The 19,489-nt window shown below is 37.7% G+C and overlaps 1 protein-coding gene across 1 annotated transcript in view; it reads right to left on the minus strand.

Annotated features, from left to right (window-relative positions):
* Nucleotides 1–327: 327 nt before the first annotated feature.
* The window catches only part of COL4A5 (collagen type IV alpha 5 chain), a 156,253-nt gene continuing 137,091 nt past the window's right edge, over nt 328–19,489 (minus strand). The window contains exons 32-40 of the mRNA XM_054695879.1: nt 17,065–17,137; nt 16,860–16,931; nt 15,282–15,410; nt 14,330–14,428; nt 11,931–12,143; nt 5,831–6,008; nt 3,250–3,364; nt 2,771–2,943; nt 328–1,601 (exon numbers count right to left, since the gene is read on the minus strand). Coding sequence (XP_054551854.1) covers nt 1,520–1,601; nt 2,771–2,943; nt 3,250–3,364; nt 5,831–6,008; nt 11,931–12,143; nt 14,330–14,428; nt 15,282–15,410; nt 16,860–16,931; nt 17,065–17,137 — 1,134 coding nt within the window. The 3' untranslated portion in view covers nt 328–1,519. The remainder of the gene's footprint in view (nt 1,602–2,770; nt 2,944–3,249; nt 3,365–5,830; nt 6,009–11,930; nt 12,144–14,329; nt 14,429–15,281; nt 15,411–16,859; nt 16,932–17,064; nt 17,138–19,489) is intronic.

Genomic DNA, 19,489 nt, shown 5'->3' on the forward strand with positions numbered 1-19,489 from the left:
GAACCCTCTCCGGGTATCGAACCGGCACTACAGAGGCTGCGGGCAGCTTCACAGCCCAGTGCTCAACCGCTGCACCCTGGTGCAGCGGTTATTTTAGAGAGCGATACCTGTTCATAATTAATCAATAGGAATATTAACTTCCTAATATGTTTTAAACATTATTAATGAATTCTTCCCCAAATAGAAAGTAGTTCAGCTTCCTTTCTTACTCACCAACAATGTTGTTAGTACATTTATTATCTCAAAAATATCTTCCAATGGGTTGTTTTGTTCACTGGAAAAAGTTTATATTACTATATGTTATATTTTCTATCATTTATCAGAATAATCAAAGTCTCCATAAGCATCTTTGGTTTGGAATTGTTCTAAATTATTCTCTGAGAGGGGACTACTTGCTGATGTGCTATGTGTTGTCTAGCTGCAAATGAGCAGATTTTTACACACAGGCTGAAGTCATACACAACAAACCATCTTTATAAAATAACTTTAATTAAATTGATATTGGTGAATTAAGAAACATGTGAAAAGATGGCAGCCAGGGAAATAAGATATTCTATGACTATAACAAAATGTTTAAAATAAAATAAAAAATAATAAAAACATCAACTGGCTTTTTGTCATTGAAGAGAGACAATGAACAAAACATTGTCTTCCCAGCTCCGAGCAGAGATCATAGGAGAATAATAATTCTTACAAAAGAAGCACAGAATGAGCAAAAACAAGATATAGGAAATATTAAAACAGGGCAGTTGGTGTTAAGAGAATGGTATGTTACCTGAACATTTAAAAATCTGATTAAAGTGACTAAATGACATTAAAGTGACTAAAATGACCTATTTTTAATAAAATTTCAAATAAGAACTTAGGGATTAAAACCAAAATAAATTTACTCTCAGTAGTAACTTGATGCAAGAATAGAAATTCTCTCACTTCAATAAACACGGATATAAAATTTTGCTGTCTGTATTTTAGGATTTTCTACATTTTCTGTAAAGAGTGATTCATATCAGGTCACATCTAAATGACTCAACATTTTGAGCTAAAAGGCTGTTTATATAATATACACATTCTTTACTTACAGAGCAAAATAAGCTTAACACTTTTATATTAAAAACCTGGGATACAGTAGGATTAGTAGCACCATGAAAAATAATTCTTTCCCCAAACTGCAGTCTTTTATTTTACTCAGTGTGATTCTTCTCTTAATTGAATTTTTAACATGCCGTTTTAGTTACCCGGCAAAATATATAATCTTCATCTCATAATCCTTGGAGAAAGTCATTCTGGACCCAAAAAGTAAATTCATTTCCTTATTTCTTTCGTAGAAAAATAATAGAGACCTTGCTCTAGCACACTGCTGAGGTACATCTGAATTGTTGTGGTTACTAGTCAGCATGTTCTCTTGGTCATATACAGTAGCACCATTGGTGACAACAGTGGTAGTTGGGGATAGTGAGACATTGCATCCGGGGAAATATATATCTCACAGTTAAAAGCACACAAAGTATTCTTCAAAATGTTATGTTCTCTTCATGCACACTTGACATCGGCTAATACGTGTCCTCAAGTCTCCTGCTTTCAATGTTTCTGACTGAGGTTTGCTGGAAAATGAGAAACAAGACAACCACATTAGCCTTTTCTTGGTATTTCAAATCTATGGTTGGTTCAAATTCATACTCAACCATTCTCTGTGTGCGTAAGTACTTTTGATGACATAATGGCTAACTTTTGAGCAATATGACCTAGTGTAGTGACTGGTATGGCCTAAGAGCCATTAGTGGTTGTAGGTATTTTTTTTTTCAAAGGCTTGAGTTTTGTTTTGTTTTTTTTTTAAAGATTTATTTATTTATACAACCACTGGGTACAGTCAGAAGCGCGGGAGGGTGAGAGAATTCACCAGAGCCAGAGCAGGGAGCAGAACAGGCAGACTGATGAGTACACTGCTGAGGGGAGCAGCGGGCGGCAGGAGAGGTCTGCATGCCATGTGGTACCCTCCTCTGGTGGCCGGGGAGCAGCCAGGGATCGAACCGGTGCTGCAGAGGCTGCAGGCAGCTTCACAACCCAGCGCTCAACTGCTGCGCCACTGGGGAGGCCCCGGCTGTAGGTATTTTTGTGACATTCCTCCCTACTCCATTATCTTTATCTATTTTCCCCTTCCTTTCTTACTATTACACATTTTTCTAATACTGCTAGAATGAGGGGAATTTGAGAAAGCAACGAATAAATAATAAATCATAAGAGTTGGGTAACGATAACACATAAGAACAATATGAAGTAATGATAACACAAAAGAAGCAACATATAAAATCATATTTAAACTGAAAAAAATCCAATAGATTGATGTATCCTAAGGTACAAATATGTGGTCTTGCTCATTCAAGCACTTGGATGAGTCTCGAAAACTTCCTGGGAAAGAGACTACTGGCCTGGGGGAGGGAACACAGATTACAGCTTCAATGCCTGGGGTGGCCCCCAGTCTAGTTGGACAGGTGCTCACTTGTTAATGAACAGGTCAAATAACCTTTCCTTGCTGTGTTTGCTATTGCAGGATTACTAAAAGTCATCTGAAATCACATCTGCCTTATATTAGCCAAGTTTGTTTTTCTGTCCTGAGTCAGGTCTATGAGGAGACCAAGCAAGAATAAAGGACACAGTCCACTAAATTCCTAACATGTGTTAGTTATAAACCACTGATGAATTGCCTCTTTTCCCGACCATCTCTAAAGGAAGCTGAGAACCTAAACTAAACTAAAGCCATTAAGTACCTCACCTGAACATGTCTGACATATCTACAGTTGCCAGCCAAAAGCTGTAGGAGTTGGCATAGTAGTTGCAGGTACCACGTCCATGGCATTCAATGAAGGGAGATGAACGAAACTCTTCCAAACAGGAACCAGGAGAGGCCAGGGCTTGACCTGAGCCCTCTGCCCCTGCACTTGTGTGCTAGAAAAGAAGAGGCAAAATGTGCCACAATTCCCATGTACCATCACATTTAGTGAATACCCAAAGCTCTGTGCTTGCCTAGAAATTCAAACTTAGAGAAGGAACGAGGGCCAGAGGTAAGAGAACAGTTATTTACAACAAGGATGCCCAACTACTTTTGTAAGTGGCAGATTATGAGGGAGAACACAGTGCTTAGACAGAAGCTATTTGAAGTTCAAGCTTCTTACCTCACAACTGTCAAGGATTCTTCATACTGGAAGAAATGTAGATACAATATACAGCTATGATGACAAAGGAGTTTCTTACCATCATGAAGGAATAACCAATCCAGAGAGAATCCCATCCCTGAGGACAATGGGGAATCTGTATGGTCTGACTGTGAACTGCAATCACAACAGCTGGAGCTTCACATACTGCACATCTGGTAGGGAAAAACAAGAAAGAACACAATCTACAGAGTGAGTCTGTGGGAAATAGCAGTCCCTCTTCTTTGGAAGTCTTCCTGGTACAAAGGCCAATTAAAGTGTCTTCAATGTTCAGAAAAAGAGAATAATACATTTTGAGAATTTCTTTTGCTTAAGTCCTATCTCCCAATATACATAACAAAGTTATAAAATAAAACCATAAGCTCTTTTCAAGGAACTACAGAACCACTGCTATAGCATTTTCATTTTCCATTCTTCCCTAAATTTGTATTCATACTTGCTATAGTCAATGCCATAATTGCTGTAAGAGTTTGGCTTAGTGTATTGTAGATACTACTTGCTGTCAAAGTACCCACCTGGAGGGTAGACATTTAGTAATGCTGAAACTGTGTTAAGGACAATGCGTGCTAAACTGGAAATTATAAAAAACAGACCATTTTTTAATCCCCACCCATTATGTCCAAAAGACATTTATTAGCCATATGGCCATATATGAAGAAGTCTAATACATTCAGAATGCTGAGTTGGTATCCAGGCACTTGGAGATGTGGCTTAAATCTATAAAATCAAGTAAAACAGCAACAGAGTAAGTATAGTTGAGTCTACCAAATCTTTAAATGAACACGAGGGGGCCTTTTAAATTGTGACTGTACTAATTTGGCAAAGTTTATCTACAAAACAGGGACTACTGTAGGGGACCTTTTACTCCCAATAGCTGGGACAAAAATCATAAGATATAAATTCCAAAAAATTTTGGACAAATGTATTAGAATTAAGAAAGAGTACTATAAATCTGCTACTGAGAAAGGCTGAACTAGGATTAAGCTTAACATTTAATGTCAAAGAAACTAGACTTTCCAATGGTTCATTTATGGTTACTAGAATCCTAGATCAACTGAGTCATGATTAGAATGAAAATGGCAGTATCTTTTATGCCTAGGAATTTGAGTTAAACTAGGATTCTAAAGTGGTGAAACACTAGAAAATCTCTATTAATTGTATCATCCCACTTTTATTTACTCATGCCCCAAACTCTCAGCTATCATTTCCTCCTTCCCATAGCTAGTTAACTACAAATACTATCTCTTCTTGCTAATAATGAGATGATACAAGTTGCCCACTCCAAGTTCTAATCCACTCCTGACAAACTTTAGCAATATCTTCATCTAGTTGATCAGCTAGATGTCAACTTAAAAATGTGAAGGTGTACATCATTTTTCATTGTTATTTTGTGAGTAAATGATAAAAGAAAGGCCTGATCACTAGTAGAGATAACCTCTATTGACCCTACCAGCTCTGAAATTCACCGATTCTAGTTCCTTTCCTCTTCAACCTGCTATAACCATCTCTCTATCTCAGGGATATGCCTCTATAATCCATGCTAGATAGCAAATGGGTAATATTCCCTGGAGTATAGCTCAAAAACTTTTCAGGGCTCCATATCATATACCAAACAAATTCCAAACTAAAATCTGGCACTGAAAGCCTTCTACTATCTGGGTACAAGCTAACTTTCCAACCATTTCTTCCTATGCAACCTTTACAAACTACATTATAGACACATTATTCTACTACCAGTTCTCATATTCTCTGCCTAGTATGCCCATCCTTCTTACAAACTGCCTGGGTCTCAAGTTCTCCCTATCCTTCAAGGACTAACCAGTTCAAAACATGTTTCTTCCACACAGTCATTCCAGATTTCTTCAGTGGGAATTAAACATCCCTTCCTCTATGCTTTCACAGTATTTTTTCTTATATTTATTGTAGCATGTAGCTGAAGACTGATATATAGGAGATTAATTTATGTATATTTGCCTAATGACTATGAGTTCTTTGTATATCACACTATGTTTATCATGGGCCCTGGTCAAAAGCAGATCCTGAATATATATAAACCAAACTAAATATGGAATCCAGTATTATTATTTTTTATCTCACTGTAGATTTTTTATATATATTTTTATATCATTTTTCATTTTTGTACAATGTATGCTTTCTAATCTTGGTTATAGTCCCCATGAAATTCCCACCACCAATTCACCAATGTACCATCACCATAGTTCCTTGTGCTCTTCCCGCCCCTTTTTGACCTTACTGCCCTCTCCCACCATGTAGAATGTCTCTGGTTTATAGGTGCTTGTTGATTTTGATATTTACTTTATTATAATTACTTTTTTTCCCCTGATCCCTTATTTGGATCCTCTACATTCCTCCTAAAAGTGAAACCATCCGGTATTTTTCTTTTTCTTTCTGGCATATTTCACTGAGCACAATCCCTTCTAGCTCCATCCAAGTTTCTGCGAATGGCATAAGTTTATCTTTTCTGTGAATCCAGTATTATTAAATGCACCTCTGTGCTACCTAATCTAGGAGCAATAGGATCATTATTAGCTTTGGACTCATTTTTAAGTAACTAAACTAACTGGGGTTTGGTAAGAGTAATAGATATACCAGTGTCTCACCGACTAATGAATGGCTGGATACTCTGGCCCTTCAGGGGTTCCATGCTCATTGGCATGGGCTCTGGGGTAGAGAGCCAGTAAGAATAGTCATTTCTTGAGGCAAAGTTGCAAACATTATTGATATTGCAGAACATGAAAGGCATAGTACTGAAGCGACGAAGGCAGCTTCCGGCTGTTCCTGGGGAAAATTAGGGAAGAAGATGATGAAGGAACTGCATCATGATGATGTGTTAGTTTCTTCTAAAACACTAACAATTCTTCAAAGAGAAACATACATTTCTTAGATAATAAGTACACTTTAGTCACTCAATTATAAGATGTACATTTACTCATATTTTAAAGTTTCTAAAATCAGGATATATCTCATAAATTACTTAAAATTTATTGTGATAGCTCATAATATATCCCCAATCCTGTTTCTGAATTGGTGATACATCTTATAAACAACGGTGGCTTATGGAGAATACTGAGTAATTTACTGTGGACAAGTGAGTCCTGTAGTATTGTATGAGTATATCCCCTTCACTTTGCTCTCTTACTCTTAAGATATCCACAGTATGTATCTTCTATGGGTTTGCTATCTCTTTTAGCCTAGGGACAAGTGTAATGCTAATCAATACGCACAGCAACCATGAACAGTTTTGGAGGTGAATAATAAAAAAGAAAAAATAAATAAGAAAGAAAAGAAAGAAATGGGTGTGAAGAAACAGAACTAAAATCTTTGAATTGCAGAACTGGTAATGGCAATAGAGGGTATCTCAACCAGTGATCAGACATTTGTTTTCTCATTTACTCACAAAAGAACAATGAAAAATTATATACAACTTCACACTTTAAAGTTGACATCTAAGATTTTTCATCAGAAGTTTAAATTGATACTGTCCCAGGTATTAAGATAGCTTATTGTCTCTTAGCTGTCTATTCTCTACTTAGTAGTACTGGAGTCTGGGACTTTACAAATGACATTTCAGCATTCCCAGCTGTCATTTCTAGTGTTTTGTAAATATTGATTTTTAGAAACAAAGTTTTATGACATACTTTTAAATGTACCAATGTAATGATTTGCAAACAAATAAACATATTCAAAACTACAAACCTGCCCCACCCACATCATGGTGGAACGGGGAGGTTAGGATCACCTTCTCCCCTAAAAACAGCTATAAAAAAATATTTGCTGAAAGGAAGACTTGGAAGTTCCCTAACAGATTCCAGGACTTTCCCAAGGAAGACTTGAACTAAGGTTAGTAGCTGACAGTGGGGAAGGAGTGGGAAGAAGTGAAGGGCAGTGTGGAGAGGAGAGCAGATACCTCAGTTGGCAAAACGGGCTAGGGGTTGGCTATCCATGGTATGACTGGGCACTCTAGGGCACTGTGAGTTTTCTTGGAGGAACTTTTCAGAAAGGGAGCGCAGTCACATGTGGGCTCAGGTCCCGACATGGAACACTGGGAATTCTACAGTGTGGGCAAGGAAAGCGCTACCCATCCTTCACGGAAGTGAGAAATAAAAGAGTTGCCAGGCAGACAGGCCAGGCTCCACTGAGGGCCCAATAGCAGAGAAAAAGCTTGGTGAGAAGGAACTCATCAATTCCTTGGAAAGTATCTACTGGGCATGCACAGCTTGTTGCCCCAGTCCCTTGGAGGTAGAATGGCAGCGGTGGGGCTGCTATGGCAGTCATTGCCTATGGCAATAGGGCACACACCCTACTCAGGCACCTCCTGCCTGCCAGGCCCGAGTGAGTCCTGGAAATAACCCTTCTGGACCAGAACTAGTCTCCCTCACCAAAAGACTTAAACTTCACAGATCATAGTCTAACGCAGAAAGGAGTAACAGGGAGGTGGGGTGGAAAGTTAGGGCAATGAAAACACCAAACAGAGCTTGCTGTGGAGAGACAGGAGAGGAGACCAAACTCACTCCTCAATAAAACAATTTGAGTATTTAAGTCCTAGACCCCTCTTCTGTCTGCACCTCAAACCAATGTAAACTAAGAAGAGAAACACAATATTTTGCACATTCCAACTACAAAAAAACAAATAAGGCAATACACATGGCTATGAAGCAAGAAACATCTGAACACAAGACGAAAAAGCAAAATACGAAGAACATATACAAAAGAAATAGAAACAGAGGACCTATCATAAAACGACTTTAAAACAATATTCTTTTGCTGAATAATATTCAATTGCATCAATATATCACTGTTTATTTTTCTATATGTGGTGATGATTTTTTGGAAATTGCTTAGTTTAGGGTTATCTTTAATGTGCTGGTATGAATAGTTTCGTGTACGTATTTTAGTTAACATGTATTTACATTTTCATTGGAAATGAGTCTTGGCTGAAAATGCTGGGTCACAGGATATGCATTTTTAGGTTTAGAAGATCATTAAATAGTGTTACAAAGGGATTGTACCAATTCATACTCCTATTAAGCGAACTTTAATGAAAGTTTTAAAGTGTCATATTGTTATGACCACTGTCAGTTATTTAGTGTTTTTTTGCCTTGCTGTTGTAATTTTTCAGTTCCCTTTACAGTAAAAACAGAACTATGCTTTCTCTTGCCTATTGCAATAATTTGGAAAATTTAAAAAATTAATTTAAAAAATTAAAACAATTTAAAAAATGCTAAATGGCTATTGGAAGGTTGCTCAAAGACACATAGGCAGTTGCAAAATTGTAGAAAGGAGATCCAGGAACAAAGTGAGTTCTTCACCAAAGAGATTAAAAATATTAAACAAACACAAAAGACTCTGAATGAAATGAAGACAAATATAGAAGGTACTTTAAATAGAATTGAATTGGCAGAAGAAAGAATTTCGGAAATAGAACACACAAATTTACAAATCAGTCAATTAGAAAAAAAGAAAGAAACAAAATATAAGGAAAATGAGGAAACTAAGTGATAAATAACAGACTCGATTAGAAGATGAAACATAATGATAACAGTTATACCAGAAGGTAAAGAGAGAGATAAGGGAACAGAGAGCCTATTCAAAGAAACAGTAGCTGACAATTTACCAAAACTATGGAATTAATTAAGTATGGATATCTAGGAAGCAAAGAGAACACTGGAATGTCTACATGAAAAATGACCTACACCAAACCACATCATTGTCAAATGATCAAAAATCAAAGATAAAGAAAAAAAATTATAGGAAACTAAGAAGATAATTTACAAAGGTACCCAAATTAGGCTTTCTTCAGATTTCACCCCAAACAGTCTACAGGCAAGAAGAGAGTGGAATGAAGTGTTCACAATCCAAAAAAACAATAACTTCCAGCCAAAAAGACTCTACCTTACAAAATTATCCTTCAAATATGAAGGCGAAAATATAGGCTTTCCCAGACAAACAAAAGCTAATGCATTTTTATCACTACCAGACCTGCAGTACAAGAAATATTGAAAGGAGTCCTTCTACAAGAAAAGAAAAAACAAAACACAAAACTCTAAGCAAAATGACAGTAGGAATACAAAGTTAGAAACATGAACAAGAATATTATAAATCGGGCCTCCCCTGGTGGTGCAGTGGTTGAGTGCTGGGCTGCAAAGCTGCCCACAGCCTCTGCAGTGCCAGTTCGATCCCCGGCCATGGGCAAGGGTCCCACATGGCACGTAGACCTCTCCTGTCACGCCCGCTGCTCCCATCAGCAGTGTATTTCGTCAGTCTGCCTGTTCTGCTCCCCACTCTGGCTCTGGTGAATTCTCTCACCCTCCCGTGCTTCTGACTGTACCCAGTGCTTGTATAAATAAATAAATAAATCTTAAAAAAAAAGAATATTATAAGTCAACAACAAAAACACTAAAGGAGAGAAAGAAACGGACAGAACCTCTACAGTTAAATGCTGAAGAGTTTGCATTAGCTCACAAAAGACGTATCTACAAATAGTAATTTTTTAAAAGATTTATTCATGCATACAAGAACCAGGTATAGGCCAGATGTGTGGAAGGGTGAGAGGATTCACCAGAGACAAAGCGGGGAATAGAACAGGCAGACTGACTGAAACACACTGCTGAGGGGAGCAGCGGGCAAGACAGGAGAGGTCTGCTGCACCATGTGGGTATGTCCACGGCCGGCCGGGATCCAACCCTCACTGCAGAGGCTGCGGCCAGCTTCACAGTACTGTGCTCACCTGCCTGCGCCACCAGGGAGGCCCTACAAATAGTAATTTAAGCAAAAACACCATGATAACCACTAACCAAAAATCCAGAATAGAGGCTCAGAGGTGAAGAAATAAAGAAATAGATAGAATCACTAGGGAAAAATATCCTAAAGAGCAGAGAGAAACAAATGGAAAAAGAAACAACAGAAATCTGTAAGTCAAAACTCAAAACCAAAATGACTGTTAATAATCAGTATAATCACCCTAAACATGAATGTTCTAAAATCACCAATGAAAAGGCATAGACTGACAAAGTGGGCTAAAAAGTTTCATCTATCTATACTTTCTGTATAAGAGATCCATTTAAAATTGAAAGACAAAAACAAGTTAAAATTAAAAGATTGAAACAAGGTTGTACACGTCAATAATCTATAGAGAAAAGAGGAAATGCTATTCTCATAACACATAAACTAGACTTTCAGCTAAAACAGGTAATCAGGCACAAAATGGATACTACGAAATGATCAAGGGAAGACTCCAAGAAGAAGATAATAGCTATTATTAATATTTATGAACCTAACATAGAAACAGGAGGTTATATAAAAGCAAATATCAATAGACCTAAACCAACATGTCAACAAAAATATAACTATTGGGCTTCCCTGGTGGCTCACTGGGTTAAGACACAACCTATGAAGCTATCCGCAGCCACTGCAGTACGAGGTTTGATCCCCAGCCAGGGAACTACCCACATGGCGCAGCAGACCTCTCCTGTCTCGCCTGCTGCTCCCCTCAGCAGTGTATTTCAGTCTATCTGCCTGTTCTGTTTCCCACTCTGTCTCTGGTGACTCCTCTCACCCCCAACACCTCTGGCCTGTACCCCAGTTCTTGTATGAATAAATCTTTAAAATAAATAAATAACTATTGTTGGAGACCTCAAGACACCACTGACATGAATGGACAGATCATCCAAATAGAAAACAAAGAAATAAAGACATTAAATGATGTGTTGGACCAGATAGATTTAATGTAAATTTATAGAGCTTTCCACCCCAAAATAAATAGATCATATACTAGGGCAGAACATGTCTTAGAAAATATATGAAAACAGACATTATATCAATCATCTTATCGGATCATAATGGTATAAAGCTAGAAATTAACCACAAAAAGAATCTCAGAATAAACAATCTAACTCTACAGCTGAAGGAACTAGAAAAAGAAGAATAAATGTTTCCAAAAATCAGTAGGAGAGAAATAATAAATAATAAAAATTAGGGCAGAAATAAAGAGAAAACAAAAGGCAGTCCAAAAGATCAGTGAAGCCAAGAGCTGGTTCTTTGAAAAAAATTAATAAAATAAACAAGCCCTGATCTAGGGTTATGAAGAAAAAAAGAGAAAAAACCTAAACAAATAGAATCAGAAATGAAAGAGGTGAAATTATACCAGATACTGCAGAAATAGACAGGATCAAAAGAACATACTATAAACATCTGTTAAAACAAACTGCACAACCTAGAAGAAATGGACATATTTTTAGATTGATAGAATCTGCCAAAACTGGCATAATTAAGTAATGATTTTACTTTCTTTGATCTAGGAACCAAGACTATCTTTAGAACTTATCTTTCAACTTGATGAAGACCAGTGTCAGAGAAGATGAAACAATCCCCCACGAGTTATAAATACTGCCTACTCAAGAAGCTTGCTATGCTACAGCGAGTCCAGGGAATCTGTTTTCTTAATAACTAAGCTAACAGAAATAAATATGGCCTTTTCCAAAAGCCTTGAATTTTACTTCACACTAGCTAAATAGTGATTTTAGTCTGAAGTTAAATATTATTCATTTAAAACTCATCATGAGTACATTCAGCTGCTCTTGACATGTTCTTCAATTTAGAAGACTTAAAAGAATAGAGAGATGCAATTTGGCTAAGGACCCAACAGGATTTTCTAAACAAAATCAAAATGCATAATTAAAAAAATGATGTTGATTATCTTACCCAAATCTTGGCCATGAGCTCTTTTATTTCCTTGTACATACAGAAGAGAAAAGCCTTCATAAATCTGGACAGTTCCCTGTGGGCACTGTGGTGCATCTGTTGTCTGGCTATGACGTGTGATGAGGAATCCATGGGCAATAGAGGAGGTTCCAGGGGGACCTGGGGGACCTTGCAATCCATCTGGTCCAGGGGGACCATCTAAACCACGGGTACCTATTTCCATGAAATAATCAGTAGACAAAAATAAGTAAGCTCTGATTCATTATTATAGCTAATGACAAAATATAATCTCCTTTGATTATTTAATTTAGTTAATTTTTATAGTGTCTATACAAGCAATGTCAGATATGATGGATTCAGAGATAAATAAGCTGTAGTCCCTTCCCTCAAAGAGATTGAAATGCTTTTTTTTTCTTCTTCCCTCCTGAAATTGGTTGATGACATTAGGCACTAAATAAATTCTGGGTGAATGGGGTACAGGCCAGAGGTGTGAGGAATGAGAGGATTCACAATAGACAAAGTGGGGAGCAGAATAGGCAGGCTGACTGAAATACACTGCTGAGGGGAGCAGCAAGTGAGACAGGAGAGGTCTGCTGTGCCATGTGGGTAGCTCCCTGGCCAGGGATCAAACTCATGCTGCAGTGGCTGCGGACAGCTTCATGGGCTGTGTCTTAACCCCTTGTGACACCAGGAAGGTCCTCATTTTCAGCATTTAAATATTAGGACATTGATGAATGATATGGTCTTTGATTTGAGCACATTTAAAAATTCTTTTCCTAAGATGTGTTATATATACACAATGGAATACTCTTCAGCAATCAAAAAAGATAAACTCATGCCATTCGCAGCAACATGGATGGAGCTAGAAGAAATTATGCTCAGTGAAATAAGTCAGAAGGAAAAAGAAAAAAAAAAATGGTTTTACTTATAGAAGAACATAGGGGAACCAAATAAGACATCAGGGGAAAAAATAATAATAATACAAAACACAACAAAACAAAAACAAACAGACGATTATAAATCAGAGACATCCTGCAGGGGAAGAGAAGGGAGAGAGATAAGAGGGAGGGAGGGAGGAGCACAGGGGACTAATGTGATGGTGCACAGGTGCACTGGTGAAGGAAATCTATGGGGACTCCACCTGAGGGGGGTGTGGGGAAGCAAACATTGTATAAAAATTAACAATGATATAAAAACATATTAAAAAAATTTAAAAAATTCTCTCCATATATAGGCTTATGCCATGGTGTGCATAGACTTTTATTTTGGGAAAATTTCACAGCAATGCCTACATTTAATGAGGATGACACTAACTTGGTTCTTCTTTAGAAATACAGTTAATGAAATGGCAGGGTGTTGATTCTAGGAAGGCCGTATGTATCACTACTCTGTCTTATTTACACTGAGAGACTGTTTTTACCAATATAAATTCTTTGTATCATTTAGAGTTATATTATCTAGAGTTGCTAATGCATTAACTATCTATTGAATTTGTGACTTATCTCTAAGTTAGCAATCTTACTTTGGTGTATTTCTTATTAAAAATTGACTCAAATTCTTTTTGGAAGTAGACTGAAATATAGTAAAGACCAGATTCAATAGTATCAGGAGCACCTATTAATGAGTGACCTCAAAAATCTTCATGTCGGGCCTCCCCTGGTGGTGCAGCAGTTGAGCGCTGGGCTGCGAAGCTGCCCAAAGCCTCTGCAGCGCCAGTTCGATCCCCAGCCACTGGCGAGGGTCCCACATGGCACGCAGACCTCTCCTGCCACCCACTGCTCCCCTCAGCAGTGTATTTTGTCAGTCTGTCTGTTCTGTTCCCTGCTCTGGCTCTGGTGAATTCTCTCACCCTCCAGCGCTTCTGACTGTACCCAGTGCTTGTATAAATAAATAAATAAATCTTTAAAAAAAAAAAAAAAACAAAAAACTTCATGTCTACTTGTCATCTCAGTACAAGATGCCACTATGACTCTGAAAGATTTATGGGGATCACTTAAGCTCTCCAATTATATTTACTGAATTGGGGGGGGATATACTTTATTATAATTATTTTCAAATGTGGAAGGATTCCCAATAATTTCAAAATCATCAAGATTTAAATCAACGTATTGAAAATTCTCAGATTAGATGAATAAAGTGAGTACCTGGAAAATTACCATTTTGAGGAAGAGTTGGGTTTCGCAGTGCTCTAAACACATATAAAAAAGCAACCTTTCTATACTTCCCATATACTGGCAAATATACTTGTATGTGACATCCCATTTTTTCCCAGCACCAGATTTGCCAGCTAGTTCTGCTACTTCAAGAAGAGGCTCTCATAGTTCCAAATGGAAGTCAAATGTCCAGAGGTCTCTCAAACTTAAAGACTACTATCAGCAGCAATGTTTTACTTGTTTCACCTGGCTGGCCTGGGAGACCTGGGTCTCCTTTGCGCCCTCCTGCACCATCAAAGCCAGGGAGTCCATTGTGTCCAGGATCTCCTGGAGGGCCAATTGGACCTAGAGGAAAAAGCAATAGGGCTTTAAATGTAGATAGAAAAAATCTACATATAAATGGATCTAGGAGACATTTAAGGTTTTTGAATACCACTGAATTCATAATCTGGGTTTGTCTTTAATTCAGGTAAGTGTGGGAATAGCTCAAGTTTAGCACAAAAGAAGCAAACAAAGATTTAGCTTCACTTTTAAACAATCCATTTGCCCTACGGAAATGTCTATGGTACTTGTGTTCTCTTTGCCTTCAGAACAAGATAGGAGAGCAAGACTCAAGTTTTCCTACCTATTCCACCACAGGTAAGACTGTTGTACTTTATTTATGGAACAACTGCTATATGATACTTAATAAGAAAGAAAGACTGAGGTTAGTTTTTAGCTTTCTTTTATAATCAAAGCTGGCTGCAAGCACAGAATCAAAGAGCCAACTATACTACTTTAAAATCATGAGGTCTCATGGTAGGGAATTGATGGCCTACCAAATCAGCCTTCTATCTTTCTGATGAATGAAATAGAGAAAACATCAAATCTTAAATACATATTAATTTCATTACAGAGTTTTAAATAACATTACTTAACTGTTCAATTTTGAATAGCCAGAGGAGATAGAAGAAATTAAACTGGATCTAAAAGAAATTAGGACATGAGAAATGAACATTTTTTTTTTTTTTGCCACCAGGGAGGCCCCCAAGAAATGAACACTTTCAAGAAAATAAGAAATAGGCCCTGTGGTGGTCTGCTATTCTACTAGTTACTGAAACTCCTATCATCAGAGATAAGCTCTGATAAGTGAAAGCAGAATGAAGAAATGTTCTCAAATGGAAGAGACTAAAAAAAAAAAAATGGTTTGTAACGATACCTGGTAAACCTTGAGGTCCTGGTAGTCCTGGTGGACCTTTTAATCCAGGCTGGCCTGGTATCCCTGGTGGACCAGCATCTCCTTTGATTATAATACTCTGTCCTGAAGGACCTGGTAATCCAGGGGGACCTAAGAGGTACAACAAACACATCTGTAGACAGGGAATGGAAAGGTCAGAAGGTATATATGACAACGTGACCTGAGGTCAAAGTAATAATTGGTATGAGAGAAACCAACTGCATGTACTGGAATGTTTCCAATCTTTTTTTTTTAAAGATTGATTGATTGATTGATTTGTTTATACAAGCACTGGGTATAGTCAGAAATGCGGGAGGGTGAGAGAATTCACCAGAGCCAGAGCGGGGAACAGAACAGGCAGACTGACGAAATACACTGCTGAGGGGAGCAGCGGGCGTGGCAGGAGAGGTCTGCGTGCCATGTGGGACCCTCGCCAGAATCTGGGGATCGAACAGGTGCTGCAGAGGCTGCGGGCAGCTTTGCAGCCCAGTTCACAACTGCTGCGCCACTGGGAGGCCCTGGAATGTTTCCATTTCCAACAAAAAATCAGTTTGGAAAAACTATCACCCAGAAAACTGAAAAAAAAAAAAATTAGTATCAATGGAAAGAATAGGCATCCTGTCCCTATTTTTATGTCTTGTAGCATCATTTGGCTACTAGGAAGTCTAATCCATTACAAATCTGTGAACACTGATGTCAGGGGAAAACAATTCTATTTCCTGAGAAGTTCATTCTGATTCTAACATCATTTGCAGTACTTATTTGTTGTATTTGTCAAGGGAGTAGTTGGAGAATTTAGCAGATGCACTATTTCACAGTTTATAGGAAGTATCTGTCTCAGCAAAAACAAATATTTTCTTTCCTTTTTTTTTTTTTTTAAAGGAGAGAAAGTACACTGAACTTTATTTATTTATTTTTTAATTTTTATTTATTTATTTATACAAGCACTGGGTACAGTCAGAAGCGCGGGAGGGTGAGAGAATTCACCAGAGCCAGAGCGGGGAGCAAAGCAGGCAGAAGGAGTGAGGTACACTGCTGAGGGGAGCAGCGGGCGGCAGGAGAGGTCTGAGCGCCATGCGGGACCCTCTTCCAGTGGCCGGGGAGCAGCCAGGGATCGAATCGGCGCTGCAGAGGCTGTGGGCAACTTCGAAACCCAGCACTCAACCGCTGCGCCACCGGGGAGACCCAACAACTATTTTCATATATGTATATATTTACTTATAATTTCACATATAATTAAATATATAAACATACACATATAACTTCTATTTTGATATGTTTGATTGGATATGGGAAAGTAAGTATGAAAGCCAATAAATGTCTCAATGAAGCATTCCTGTTGGTCCTGCACCTATCTTAAATTTAAAGGTCTGCTATTAATATTACATTAATAGGAGAACATGAGAAATTGTAAATAGAGGGAGAGTCTTACCTATTTTCCTATTTTCCCTGTTGGGAACTGAAACTCTTGACAGCTTGGTTAAAAGACAGAACGCAAACTTTCAAATTTTTCAAAGTGGTTAAGTATTAGGTATAACTAGCTCCAAGAATAAGTCTTACCTGGGGGGCCAGTAAGTCCTGGTTCTCCCTCAGGGCCAGTTGAACCAGGTACTCCACTGGGTCCTTTCATGCCTGCAAAGACGATATATACAATTGCATAGAAAAAAACAGGGTCACATCCTTTACTGAGTCAAGTCATAATAGGGGTATCTTGTCCCAAAGGAGTTTAATGTAAAGGGGAAACTGAAAACATGCCTTCAAATACCTGGGAATCCTGGAACACCAGGGAGACCAGGATCTCCTTTCATTCCATTGAGACCTGGACGACCAGGATTACCCTGAATAAATAAAATAATCAATGTCAGAAAAAAATTGAGGGGAGGGAAGAGAGTTAGGTCATAAGTGGTACTGTATTATCAGTTTATAGTACTATCTCTAGAGTAAAATTTTCAGGATTCAAATTCCAACTGCATATCTTACTAGCTTATGCGACCTTGAGCTAAATTATTTAACCTCTTTGATTCATAGTTTTCTCCTCTCAACATGGAGAAAACACTAGTATCTACTTTGTGTGGTTGTTGTGAAAATTAAATGAGATAGTTCATATAAACAGACTGGCATATGGTTAGTAATGGTAGCTATTATTTTATTATCATTAACAATTTTTTTTTAGTGTGTCCTGAAAAGTGTTTGTATAAAACTAACATATACAGAAAGGACAGTTAATTAAATGGGTTTGAGAGCCAGGAAAACTATGAGAAGAGTTAAAAATAACTCTAGGATAGAACTTAAAAGGAAGTATATACAACAGCAAGATCATTTAGGATAGAGGCTACTGCATTAATCCAAGTGTGGGACAATGAAATGCTCATGAGTAGGAATAAAAAGGGGCAGTCTTGGATTATTGTATTAAGCCAAAATGTAAAAAAGTACTAAAAAGGGCTTCTATTAAAAAGACAGGATGCAGTTTGAAGGGGTTCCCAAATATGAGACAATTTGAACATCAAAATAAGTATTGAAAATTTTAAAAAATTGAAAATCTCTGGAAAAATGAGAATTAATGAGCTCACACTTAGAATAAATATTCAATACATAATAAATGGAAGAAAAGGGAGGCTCTTTGTTACAATGGAGCTGACTGGAGGGAGTGCTACCATTGGAAAATCATCATTTGCCACTATCTCAGTATTGATTCCTTGATTCGTTAATGTAAGGAATCATAAACATAAGGAAAATTTCTGATGAGAAGCAATATATTTTGCATGATCTTAATGTGAACATCTACAGTTTTGCATATTTTTTACAAGGTGAAATAATAACTACACAGTGGAGACATCAGATTACAACTTGATTGGGTGATCAAAATTAATATCACCAGTGAGGAGAATATGAACCTCATGGTCCTCCACATCTGCTACTTTGAGATGAACACAGTATCACTCTTGCAGTATTCCAGTAACCTGAATCTACTTATGAAGACACAGCAAACAAAAGACAGAACATTTTATTTTTTAAAAATGGGAAAGGGCTACTAAATTTCTTCAAAAATGTCAAGATCATGAAAAAAATAGCTTTAAAACTACTTCAGAGTAAAGAAATATGACAATTAAATTCAATGCAAGATTTGGCCTGGATTTTATATTGAAGGGGGAAAATGTTATAAAGAACATTCATTACAAGGCCCATTGACACAATTGAAATATGTAAGGAAGAAATAAAAGTATTCTATTGATGTTCATTTTCCTGAAGTTGAGAACTGTACTATGGTTATATAAAAGTATATTGCCAATCTTGGGCCTCCCCTGGTGGCGCAGGCGGTTGAGCGCTGCGCCGTGAAGCTGTCCGTAGCCTCTGCAGCACTGGTTTGATGCCGGCCGGCCGGCGAGGGTCCCACATGGCACTGCAGACCTCGCCTGTCTCACCCGCTGCTCCCCTCAGCAGTGTATTTCATTAGTCTGCCATCAGTTCCCCACTCTGTCTCTGGTGAATCCTCTCACCCTCCCGCGCATCTGGCCTGTACCCCGGTTCTTGCATAAATAAATAAATCTTAAAAAAAAAAAGTATATCGCCAATCTTAGGAACTCTTATGTACTTAAGTATTTAGTGGTAAAGAGGTATGACAGATGCAATTTATTCTCAATATTTCTGAAAAATTGCATGTATAATTACACACACACAACATGCATACAGAGAGCAAATGGGGCACAATTTTAACAATTTACCATCTAGGTAAATGACACATGGAAGGTTTTTTACCATTTTGCAATTTTTCTATGTTTATCTCCAAAAAATAGAAAACATGTAAATGTGAGAAATTGCACAAAAGAAAATGAATAAAACTTTGTAACACTAGACTTATAGAATGTTGGTATCGCTCAGCAGTCTTGAATCAGGTGGGGTAATGAGAAATGAAAGTATACGAAAATGAATGAGCTCAGGAGTGAGTAGAGAATGAACAAAGAGAGGACTAAAATTCTAGGTGTCTAGAAGAATAGCGATGACATGAGAAGAAAGGTTATTGGAAAGCTTTAAGGACCACTTGTTTAGATGCTTTTTTCCTACTATAAAGCACTGCCAGAGTTAAAAGACTAAGCATAGACGGTGCTGGCTGCCAAATTTAACAATTTTCCTGAATGAATGGAAGATGCTTTGAGTATCCAGGCCCATAAAAAAGTATGTGACTTTCTGGG

Source organism: Talpa occidentalis, unplaced genomic scaffold, assembly GCF_014898055.3.
Source record: "Talpa occidentalis isolate TD23 unplaced genomic scaffold, MPIMG_talOcc4v2.1 talOcc4.15, whole genome shotgun sequence".
In the NCBI taxonomy this organism is placed as follows: Eukaryota; Metazoa; Chordata; class Mammalia; order Eulipotyphla; family Talpidae; genus Talpa; species Talpa occidentalis.